The following is a 12,125-nucleotide window of genomic DNA, read 5'->3' on the forward strand; positions in this document are numbered from 1 at the left end:
CTACACAAACCCACAAAGAAGAGACTAGACCGCAGAAACGGTGGAGAATCACTTCAGAAACAATAAATATTGGGTTAAAGTTGCGGTGTTTTGGGCAAAGTTTGCTTGATTTTGCGTTAATAGTTGCGATCGCAACATCGCAAAATGAGAACAGGAGAACTGTCCACCACCAGATGAACATCTTCAACAGATTCAAGATGTGTGCCACAGTGAATTAACTTTTACCAACGCAAAAATGGCTTTAACTCACTGAAAATTACAAATACTGAGCTCAGGCTGCAGGTCCATAATTTACCATAAGATGATTTGGATTTAAAACTTTACATTTATATCAGGACTGAAAGAACATAAGAGGAAGTCAGTTATGTTACTTTTTTTGGCATATTAAATTAAAAATGTTGATTCAGAAAGGAACAGCAGCATATATTATATTATAATATATATTATAATTAGAGACAGAACCGGCAGCTGGAAGTTGAAACCATGAAGGAAAGGCGCCCCGTGGTGGTTCGTTTGCATACAAGTTTTAAGTCCCGCCCCTCTATGTCAAAGCATGGGACAATTTCCAATCCCGTCTTTTTGATTCATGTACTTCTCACCTTGCTGTGATATGACCAAATATTAATTTTTTAATTTTTTATTAAGAAGGTCATGTAGCACCATGATGGGGGACTTAAAGTACCACATCCCTCTGGTTCCAAAAATACAACAAGGCAGCTCCCAAAAAGCAAATATTGTGGTTTCAGTTTTGGCCAATAGAAGGTTGTATACATGTTGTTTAATCCCAAAAAGTGCACAACTGTAAGCCGAAGCCGAGGTCTGAGGGTGGCACCTGCAGCCGTAGTCACAGCACCTGGGATCCAGGAAGTTAAATACCTGTAGTCCTTCTCTGACAGCCTCCAGCAGGTAGGGAACCAGAGAGTAGTTCCACAAGTCGGTGAACCAGACCTGGGAACCTTCTACCTCCATGGGGCAGGACAGGAAGAGACGGGGGCCTGACGGAGGAGCAGAGCAGATAAGGAAAGTCAAACACATGAAGTAAAATGTTTAAAGAAGACAGAATTTGGGCGACACTAACCGATGGTGACATCAGAGGAGCTGTGCGCCTCCAGGAAGCCGTTGAGGTGCTGCCAGTTTTTGGGGATCCAGTCGATGATCTTAATCAGGTCGTTGCTGCGCGTGTTCTTGTCTATCTCCGTCTCGATCAGCTTCCGGCGCAGGAAGCGACCCAGGAAGCCTTTGACCGGCTCCGTGTGGTTGGTGCACAGCACCCACCTGCAGCAGAACAGACGAGGCGTGAAACCATCACCTCATCGAGGCAATTTGTTCCACCAATGATACGGTGGCAATCGTGACCTTTCATCAGTGTCCAAAGAATGTATTAGAATATCACATTAATGTCGGGCTCATAAAAATATTAATCACTTTGTACGAGTCAACTCAAACAGAAATGGATGCACATCACAGCTTATTAATTTTCATTTTCTCACGGTAAAGCGCTCACTGTGACAAAATGTTCCAGATTTATCTGTGGGTTCAACACAGGCGGTAAAAGACAAATAGTTTTCCAAAAGGTGAATTAGTGTAAAGAAAACAAGCTTACAATCTATATCAAAATGGGGTCGATACCATTTCTAAATATTGCGTATAATACACTTAAAAGAATCCGTGTATGGTTTGTTCTTTGGTTTGTTCGTTTCAAAATAAAAGTGCATAAATAAAAAACAAAACAAGCATGTGTTTTTTTGTTTTTAAAATGAAATTAGAAAAACGGCAATTTCAAAAATAAAAAAGGGGTATGTTTTGTGCTTTTTTTTTTTTTTTTTTTTACTGCAATGGTTAAACCAAAGACGAGCTTTTATTTTGTTGTTATTTCAACGGGACCTTATGGCGGAACCGGAAATGAAGACCTGAACTCCCGGGAGTCACCAGCAGGTGGCGGTAATGTACACCTTCAGTTTCTTTAAAATCCACAAGAAGAAGAAGAACTTTTTCAGTTAGCGCTTCAGAATCTACCAGTTTAAAAATGGATCCGTTTGTCTTATTTAGAGGGAATCGACGCATTTCACCGAGAGCTGATGATCTTACCGTCAACAAGATTTCTTTCAGATTCCAAGGAAGTCATTAAATCAGGACATTACCGAGAATGGACGAGTTAGGCTGCAAGGCTATATGAACCAAATCTCATTTCCAGCCTGCAAAAAGGTTTCAGCTTTTAAAAACATCGGGTGTCGAGTACATGGAACTTTGTTTGCGGTACAAAGCCGTTTTTTTTCCAGGTCACTGCGAATTAAATAAGAGAAAAATGTCAAACCTGAAGTTGTGGTGCAGCTCGAGGTTCGGAGAGGAGGAAACTCCCTGGCTCATGGTCCCAATAACATACGGACTGAACCGAGATAAAAACAAACCGCACATTTAAAAGACAGTGAGTGCATTAAGGGAAATATGCCACCTTGTGTTTGTCAGTCTTAGCAGATTTATAAATCCCCGTCGGCCCTCATTCAAATCTGGGTTCAAAGGATTTGCTGCGTTAGGGAAACTCGTACAACCTGTCCCCCCGGCTCACCATTTGTGGTACTTGCAGTTGAGGAAGCCGTTGAATATGTCACTGAGAGAGCCGATGTGGTGCAGGTTGTCCAGGATGACCACGGCGGGGAGCTCCGAGTCCGTCCTCTCAGAGTTGCACTGCTCTGCCAGGGCGGACAGGTACTGCCGCAGGTCCTGGGGAAGGAAGCGGTTACCGGCCAACAAAAAGAGAGAAAAGTAGTCTAAGAATATAAAGCAGCGGTCTCCAGTCCTGGTCCTCAGGGCCTCCATCCTGCAGGTTCTCCTTGTTCCTCTGCTCCAACACACCTGATCTGAATCAATGGGTGATTAACAGGCTTCTGCAGAACATGAAGAGGTGATTTAACCATGAATCAGGTGTGTTGGAGCAGAGAAACAGGTACCTAACAACTCAAATTAAAATGAGATCGTTATGTAAAGGGAGTAACAATTATTGAAATTTAAACCTTATAATGAGCGGTCTGGGATTCCCTTTGTTATAAAGGCTTCTTTGATTATGGATAGCTCTTTCAACAATGTCAGATTTAAGAAATATAAACATGGCAGAAATAAGTAAGAAAATTTGTATTTGGTCAATTATTTATTTGTTGTAACAATACAATCTTATACTGTTTATTTCCCCCTTAAGATGTGCCGCATTTATAAGGAAAATGCATTTGCCGAGCTGCTGTGGCTGCGTATGGTTCTTCCACATGCCACTGAGGTCCCTGTTTGTATAACTAACAATTTGCTAAATTGCCAATGTGTCTTCTTTGTTAAGTCTTCAATCATCCAATAAACAACACCAAACAACAACAATAAGCTGTTTGACATTCATGGGCAGGTTTTCCAATTTTATGATTTAAATCTAGGAAGCAAAGTGACAACAAAGAAAAAATCAAATAAACACAAATTTCTGTGCTAAATTTAGTTTAATCTAGGAGCTAAATGTTAGTCTGAGTCAAGCCAAGACCAAAGGGGATTACTGCGGCCTTGAAATAAACCTTTACATCACTATTAAATTAATATTATACAGTTATTATTCATAATTTATGATTAATCTAATCTAATCTGTTGTTTTTAAATAAACTCAATAAAAAGGTTTTTATATAATTTTCTTTTATGCCTTTAATGGTAAAATTTATTAGTCAATATTCTCTTTATTGCTAGGCTAGATAAAACTCGGTGGTTATTTGAAAGCAAAATGGCTGTAACAGCACTTCTGATGCAGGGATATCACAGTAATCTGCTGGGATTATTGTCATGTAATGTAAATGTTTATAAAGTAAAATTCCCATGAACTGCGGTATAATGTTTGGGATTAAAGTTGTTTTAAGGCGGCAGCTTGTTTCCTTCAAACCAGAGACATTCAAAGAGCTATTTACAACATTTAGGACATTGATTGTTCATAATCTATTTACACTTCAAAGGATTTAAGCAATTAATCTGATATATTGCTGAGTTTTATAGCTCTTAAAAGATGTACTCATGTTTTGAACCCTGACCTCCACATGAATATTTCAGTTACCTGCACATAAAGGCATATAATTCAGATTTTTTTTGTCTTTTCGTGGATTAAGTAACACGTATAGCTACAGCAGTAGAGTCCAGTCACGCAGGGGAAGAAACAGCCAAAATGTTGTCCAATAATTCAAACATTTGGATGAAAAATGTCATTATCTTTGGTAATTTCTGCGACTTTCCACACAACAGGAAGCCCCGCTGCTGCCTTACCTTGCTGGAGTTCTGGTCCACGTTGAAGCGGGCCACGCTGTGCTCAGTCGCCTCCTGACCCATCTGTGAAATCATGTACTCGGCCAGCTTGGCGGCCAGGAAAGACTTTCCTGTGCCGCTGGGTCCTGAGAGGATGATGCGGCGATGCTCCATCAACAGGTTCAGGTACCTCTGGATAATGGGCTTTGGGATGAGCGTGTCGAACACCAGGCTGTCGATGCTGTTCTCCTTCACACCTACAGGGGGCGGCAGAAATGGTCCATATAATTATCTCTGGGATTCACATACAGGGATTAGCGGCTGCGCACCAGGTGACGTAATATCCACTGTGATCTCAGCTCTCTGCAGCCATCGCATGTCTTTTTTAGGTGCTTTTCTTAACATTTCCTCAATTTTAGGCTGTCAAGAAAGATTTGTGACTGTGGTCTTAACAAACATCGTCAGTGGGTCTAGATCCAGGGGGTCAGACTCCAGGCCTCGAGGCGCCGCAGTCCTGCAGGTTTTAGGTGTTTCTGCTCCAACACACCTGATTCAAATGGTTTAATCACCTCCTCCCCAAATCATCAGGTTCTCCAGGAGCACGGCAACAAGTCGTCCATTTAAAGCAGGTGTTTTAAATCAGGGACACATCTAAAACATGTAGGAGAGCGACCCTCGAGGAGCGGGGTTAGACACCTGTGGAAGGTCAACTGGCTAACAGAACAGGTTTATATATACAGAGACTCTTTGACACTTTATTGCCCTTAGATTGGTGGATCCCATTTAATTAAAGATGTGTTTAGTAATAGAAAGTCCCATTCACCCCAATTAACTTCCATTGAAATTCCAGGGTGTAAGGCAAAAGAATGTAATACTTTCACTTGCCGCCCCTTTTTTCGGGGCTGTGGCGTTTCTGCATGAAAAAAGACTAATTCGTGTATCTGGAAGTCCTACCTTTAAGATGAACCTTGATGATGTTGTTGTCGCCCACCAGGTAGCCGCAGGGCAGCAGCTCAGGCACTTCGGAGGCATGGGAGCGAATCACGTCCCCCATCCTGTAGCAGACGATGCTGTCGGAGTTCAAACCCAGGCTGGTCACAGGATCCACCCGAAACACGTACTCCTGCAGGGGGGGCAGCCAGACGACTGATTACGAGTGAAGAGAGCCTTCGAGAAGCATGCATCAGAAGGGTTTAAGGAATGTTTTTGACTCTTATAATCAAAGGAAGGAAAGACGGGATGTATTTCTTATCTGGCTCGATTTGTGGGCATGGACGGTGTCTGTCCATGGAGATACTGAATCTATTGAGATTTAAAAGACCGATAAGATACGCCACCTCATCACAGCTTCTATAAAATGTTGGTTTGTCGAATTTTCTGGGTCTTTCAGTTTCTTCAAAGCAGCTATAGCCAGCATCTGACTGGGCTGCGATTGTTGGCAACTAGTTGGCGTTTACATGGAGTCACAAAAGTTTCCATCCTGAACTTGTTCCAAAGAATTAGTTCGACTAAAGTTCTCTTGAAGTTGTCCCAAGCATCTCGAACCAATCCCGATTTAGTTCTCGTGAATCTGGAACATGAGAGCTGTGTTTCGACAGCTTTCCTTTGAGACGGCAGTCCTAAATGTTCGGCTCTAAAAACTAGACCGATGATCTGAGCCTGAGCTTCCAGACTATCTCACCGTTCCATCCTTGGCGAGACGATGAAGGCCTTAAAAAACGAGTAAGCAGCAAGTCTCCCCATCAATCTGCACCATTCTGAGGGAACGAAATGGGCCAAACTGAGCCTGAAAAGCTGCTTAATGAGCTGCTTATTGAATAGATCTAGGCCACACGTGTCAAACTCAAGGCCCGCGGGCCAGATCCGGCCCTCTGTAACATTTCATTCGGCCCTCTAGTCTGGTTCAGATCGAGTCTCTGATTCTTATTTTGCTTAAAAAAACTGAAGTTTTCTCTGACAGTGACTTAGAAGCCAACAATATATAGTTTTAATTTCTGTATGATCAGGTTTTTGTCTGTTTTAATGTTAAAAACTTCATTTAAAAGCTGAGTGAGGCGTAAGAAATGACAGCTAATGATGAGCTTTTTGAAGTTTGATCTATTTGTCTGTTTATTAAAGTCTGTTTGCTCTAAATTCTGTATAATCTGTAACTGGGAAAAGCTCATTGATATTTCTATATGAATGATTTGACATAATACATCTAAAGCCAATTAATTTATGGAATTTTTTTAATAAATATTGATCATGATCGGCCCTTGACTGGGACCAAATTTGTAATTTTGTCCCCTTGCGTCACTGGGTTTGACAGCCCTGCTTTAGGCTAATGATTCAAAACTGGCTTTTTTTTGCCATTTCTCCACTTTTGCTGGATGTCTCTTAATCAGACGAGTGACAAAACATCTGTCCATTCTTTTGTTTTCTGTACATAGTTTATATTTCAGCTTTTAGCGATGTTATTGGATAGGAACAGGCCTGAAAACGACCATGGTGATGACCGTAAAATGAGAGGGACGTTCTTTCTTTTGATGGACTTTTTTAGTACTTGTATTGGTACTTGGCAAGTACTTCAACTTACGTGTACTCGATTTGAAAAAAAGGAGTACCAATGCATCCCTTTCTGCCTGTCTTCATTTCAAAAGGAGATTAAATCAAAAATGTGGGGGCAGCTGCCATGTTGGGTGCATTTCAGGCCGAGGCCAGTTTGATGAGCAACAAAATAATCAGCACGCCCTAAAATAAAGGTTTGCAAGCTGTGCACGTGAAAATAGGCCATGATTTTCTAAATAATTGGCGGCGCAATGTATATCTACATGGCTGGTGATTCTAAAGTTTTAATGTAAGTATACATGTGTCCCTGTTAGGGCTGTGTCTTTTGTAATAGGTTATCATTTGAACTTAAAATAAAGAAAGAAAACCAGATGTGAATCTAAATATCTTTATAACTAAAGCTTATTTGGGATGTCTGAAAGATTTTTGCAAGAAAAAGAACCACAGCTGTCAGTAAAAAGATACACAAACTAGGTGACAACATGAGAAAAACAACAAAAAATGGGATTTTCATACTGTTTTATATATTTATATATAATTAAACACAGGTTTGTTTTCAAATCTGAAGCTGATTCCAGAAAGAAAAAAAGGAAACTTGTTCATTTTGATAAATGTTTCTAATAAAACATGTGGACTGAACAGCATTTAGGTTTATTTCCTGGGCTGCTGACTCTTTTTTTTTTGGTCTACCTGGAATTGATGTGAACAATCAGACATTTTGTTTTACAGTTTGGACTTTACAACAAGTAGGTTACCAGCTTCTGTGGCAAATCGACAAAAACGGATTCATCAATAAAAAGGCATATAAGCTTTTTATTTATAAAGAGTTTGCTTACTTTGAAGAGGCGCCGAATGACCCCATCCAGGACGTCCCACTTGGTCTTCCCGCTCACACCTATAGATCCAATCAGGAAGTCCTGGCTTTTTGTGCCCTGAAAAGGTGTCGGACTCGTTAAAGTGGGAGTCGGCGGTAAGAAGCGCACTGTTGTGGTTTTTCCCCTCACAGACCTTGGTGATGTATGGTCCACCGCTGATGCTGACCACTATCCGCACGCTTCGGCTTTCTTTGCGCAGATTTCCCTCGTAGCTGTCGTCCAGCAGGATATCTAAAAGCCAGAAAATAAACAAACCGACTGACATTTTTTCAGTTCATGGACTCGTAAAGCAGCTCTCAGGAAGTTAGCATACTACCACAGCAAATTACAGCTCAATATCTACAAAATTTAATGAATTATACCAATTTGTGTTTTCTAACATGGCCAACTTGAAATGGGTTCACTTTATTTGGGAATGTCAATGTGGGACAACATGGCGTGAAATCCACACAAACATCACAGATTCAAAAGGATTTTCCTGAATTCTGATCAATTAATTTGAATTAAACACATATCATAGTTGCTCTCAAGTTTGGATCTTTCTCTCCATCCTCTCAGCTGTTAGATTGTAAACACTGATCAGTAAACAGCTGGAACTTGTTATTTATTAGCTAACCTGAACATTTCCAGGCCTCCTCTTGATGCTCAGACACAACTTCCTGCTGTCTTTCAACCACTTTGAAAAGCTTTCTTTCCTGCCTCCATCTTTATCTTTCTGCCTCTCCATCTTTAGCTCTCTGTCATCAGACGACAACACGACTCACACAAAAACAGTGGAAGTGGGCGGGGCTTACGGCACATTTAGCCGCCAAAGTCACCAGATTTATCGCTGGTCGCTTTAAAAAAATGCTAGAGGGATCTGAAAACTCGCTAAATATAGCGTTAAAGTGACAAAAAGGCCGTGTGCGTGTGTTTTCGTTCATTAAGTTCATTTAGATCTGTCCAGTGGTTCATGAGATGTTTTGCTAACAGACAAGTGAACAAATGCGCACGCAGACACAGGCAGCGACTGATAACAATGCCTGTCGTCAGAGGTGCTATGGTTGTATTTTTCTCCCCTCGAAGGATGAATATATCTTGCGAAACCATTAAAAATCCCCGCTCACCAGACATGATTGTGTCGGTGATGTTGAGGTTGTTGAGGGACAGCCCGAGGGACTGGCGTGACGAGGAGGACGAAGTGCTGGAGGTCTCCGATGGCGGCCGGGCCGTCTTGAGGGGAGTGGCCGTAGGGGTGGCGTTACCGCTGGACTTCAGGCGGTCGTTTTCTGCTTTCAGCGTCTCAATCTCATTCTGCGCAGTGAGGAGGAAAAGGAAACGAAGAAGCTGAAACTTGGGTGTCAGAATGGTAGGTAAAGGCTTAACACAGCAGTAAATAAAAGAAAACAACAAAAATAGAGCAACAACGTTTCTGAGGGAACTCAAGAGATCCCAATGTATTTCTATGGAAAACATTTGTTGTTAAAATGAAACATTTTGAAAAGTATATGCTAAATCAGCATTCCCACAATGAAACAGCACTAAAATCATTCAGGCTGCTGGTATTCTGAAGCGCGTATCATTGGATTTATGGGCTTTAAGGAGCTTTTTGATCTTCATGGCTCCCTTTGTATCTGAAGTAAGCCTCAGATAAAGAGTTTTACATGATCCCTACATCTGAGGGGCGACTACAGGCTCCTACAAACAAGATAATCCAGATCCACAAAGATCCACTTAAGTGAGACATTCATGGTGATTCCACATATTCTTGATGACATTTCCTTACAGGGGCTGTATTTTTAAATACAAGATGACAATTAATGCATTTCAGATGATTGGTGATTAAAAACCAACATCTAATGCGATTATTTGCCAAACTTCATCGTCACTCTCAGTTTGCAGTTTTGGTTTTCATCATCATCGTCTGCCTCAGTTTGACTGACGCCGATATGAACCTGGGGTTCAGATGGGCGGGTTCGACCTCACCTGCATGCGGTTCATGGCCTCTCGGATCTGGTCCAGGTGGTGGGCGGAGCTAAGCGCCTCCAGCCGAATGTCCGTCAGCTTGAGCTCCTTCTCCCTCAGCTCGTTCTTCAGCTGGAGGATGATTTCAGCCTCGGCCTCGGTGCACTCGCACAGCCTGCAGCCGGGATTGCACACACGGAGGAGGAGGGGGTCACGTCTGGGGTTAAACCAAACACACACACACAGACACACACATACACAGTGCACAGAATCTAGACCAGGGGTGTCCAATCCTGGTCCTCAGGGTCTCCATCCTGCAGGTTTTCCTTGTTCCTCTGCTCCAACACACCTGATTCAGAGGTTAAATCACCTCTTCATGTTCTGCCTGTTAATCAGCCACTGATTCAGATCAGGTGTGTTGGAGCAGAGGAACAAATAAACCTGCAGGATGTTGGCCCTGAGGACCAGGACTGGAGACCCCTGATCTAGAGGGATACACACTTAAGGAAGCAAGAAAGCTTGAGTTTAAAGGGGAAGCTGGAGCCATGAGGTGGGGGTAGTGGATGGTGGGGCAACTGATAGAGCTAATCATTCTCAGCCAAACAATGTTAAAGACTGACTGAAGCTACAATTCCCATAATGGACAATTGGTAAACTGGTTACCAAGATTTTTATTCTCTTGAACTATAACCCTAATTCCAAAGGAAAAAGCTGAGTGACTGAATCTCATTATCTCCTATTTTATTGGAACAATGGAACATAGTAAACATGTCAGGGTTTAAACGAAGAAATTGTGCCATTTTAAGGGAAAAAGTATGGTAATTTTGAATTTTATGTCAGCAACACGTTTCAAGAAAGTGCTGTAAAAGTAAGTGGGTTAACTGGCAACAGGTCAGTTAGAAGACTCGAGCATAAAAAGAGCATTTCAGAGAGGCAGAATCTTTCAGAAGTAAAGATGGGCAAAAAGTAGGAGCACATTTTCAAAATAATGTTCCTCAATGGCCTCAAAAGGGCTGAGCCAAAGGGCGAAGCTCTCGATTTACCAGTCGATCTACGTTCCTACCCTCATCTATGGTCACGAGCTTTGGGTAGTGACCGAAAGAATGAGATTGTGAATACAAGCATCTTTCCAAGATGGAACCCGAGGCCAACTTGTCCCAACTTCACTGAGATGTGTTGCTGCCATAAAATTCAAAATTACCTTAAAGATATGTTTACTGCGTTCCGTTGTCAATAAAATATGGGCTCATGAGATTTGAATCCTGTTTTAAGAGTTCTGGTTGTGTTATGATGTACGACAAATTAATTGGAGATGTAGAAAAACTCATCATATCGTCAGGTATGAGCTTGGGCTACTTTTAGGAAAAGATCATAAATTTTCCACATGCAAGAAGAAAACCTCGACAGACACTTTGAACCGAAACGATCCCAGCAGAGCCGGTTTGCTCGGTGGTCGCATGCGTGGCCCTGAAGTTGTGACACACGGCGCGGAGGATAATCCTTTCCACCCCTTTATTCAACTCAGTGCTTCGTCGTCGGACACATTCAGGTCCGGCCGTGAGACAAAAAAAGGACAAAAACTAAAAATCTGACGTGAGATTTTTCAGCACTGAGATGAAGGAAGAAAGTCACGCCAACACACACACACACACACACTCCCAGGGAGCATGCCACTCAGTGCCCATTACCGAGATCTGTGTTCGTAGACCACATGACCGTTTTGCTTTTTCTTTGACGTCCAAACGGGGGAAGACTTGCTATTGCAAATACAGCTGCCACAGCAGGTGGAGAAACATTACAAAAAAAAGGAAAATTGGAAAAATGGATACAAAGTGTTTGGAGGAAAGAATGAGGGGAGAAGGGGGGATTTAAAGACATTTGTTAAAAAGGAAAACAGAAAAAATAGAGAAATTACACACAGGAGAGAATCTTGGAGTGACAGAAACCGAAGCTTTTAGATGGAGATAAAATGAAAAAGCGCTTTCCCCTCCTTACATCAGAGAACCTCTGCCCTCGCACACATCTGACTTCAGGAAACACGCAAACTGAAACAGACGTCGGAGCGGCGACGTCTTCAACCCACCGGAAAAAGTTGGTGTGTTTGTGTCGGTGTTTTCTTGCTGCGTGTGTCGGTTTTTTTGGCAAATTCATCGTCGAGCCACAACTTCCAGAAACTCTGACAGCGATGCATCGATCAGTCGTGGTAAAAGTGACGATGCTCAGCTGCCCAAAATGCATCCAAACGTTCTGCAAGTTGTGAAGCTACTCGTACAGAAAAAAACCTATAAACGCACATGTGTCAAACTGAAGGCCCGCGGGCCAGATCCGGCCCTCTGTAACATTTCATCCGGCCCTCCAGTCTGGTTCAGATCGAGTCTCTGATTCTTATTTTGCTTTAAAAAACTGAAGTTTTCTCTGACAGTGACTTAGAAGCCAACAATATATAGTTTTAATTTCTGTATGATCAGGTTTTTGTCTGTTTTAATGTTAAAAACTTCATTT

At 42.0% G+C, this 12,125-nt stretch overlaps 1 protein-coding gene across 18 annotated transcripts in view; it reads right to left on the reverse strand.

The window, feature by feature from the left end:
* The window catches only part of nav3 (neuron navigator 3), a 316,388-nt gene that overhangs the window by 7,105 nt on the left and 297,158 nt on the right, over positions 1-12,125 (reverse strand). For 13 of the 18 annotated variants that reach the window (XM_025009451.2, XM_025009452.2, XM_037977314.1 and 10 more), the window contains 11 exons: positions 11,312-11,395; positions 9,645-9,798; positions 8,786-8,972; positions 7,813-7,910; positions 7,641-7,736; positions 5,212-5,380; positions 4,279-4,514; positions 2,567-2,721; positions 2,315-2,386; positions 1,079-1,275; positions 877-995 (listed from right to left, as the gene is read on the reverse strand). In XM_025009451.2, coding sequence (XP_024865219.1) covers positions 877-995; positions 1,079-1,275; positions 2,315-2,386; positions 2,567-2,721; positions 4,279-4,514; positions 5,212-5,380; positions 7,641-7,736; positions 7,813-7,910; positions 8,786-8,972; positions 9,645-9,798; positions 11,312-11,395 — 1,567 coding nt within the window. The remainder of the gene's footprint in view (positions 1-876; positions 996-1,078; positions 1,276-2,314; positions 2,387-2,566; positions 2,722-4,278; positions 4,515-5,211; positions 5,381-7,640; positions 7,737-7,812; positions 7,911-8,785; positions 8,973-9,644; positions 9,799-11,311; positions 11,396-12,125) is intronic. The other 5 variants (XM_037977317.1, XM_017431562.3, XM_017431569.3 and 2 more) reach the window with 1 other exon arrangement.

This window comes from Kryptolebias marmoratus, linkage group LG1 (genome assembly GCF_001649575.2).
Source record: "Kryptolebias marmoratus isolate JLee-2015 linkage group LG1, ASM164957v2, whole genome shotgun sequence".
In the NCBI taxonomy this organism is placed as follows: domain Eukaryota; kingdom Metazoa; phylum Chordata; class Actinopteri; order Cyprinodontiformes; family Rivulidae; genus Kryptolebias; species Kryptolebias marmoratus.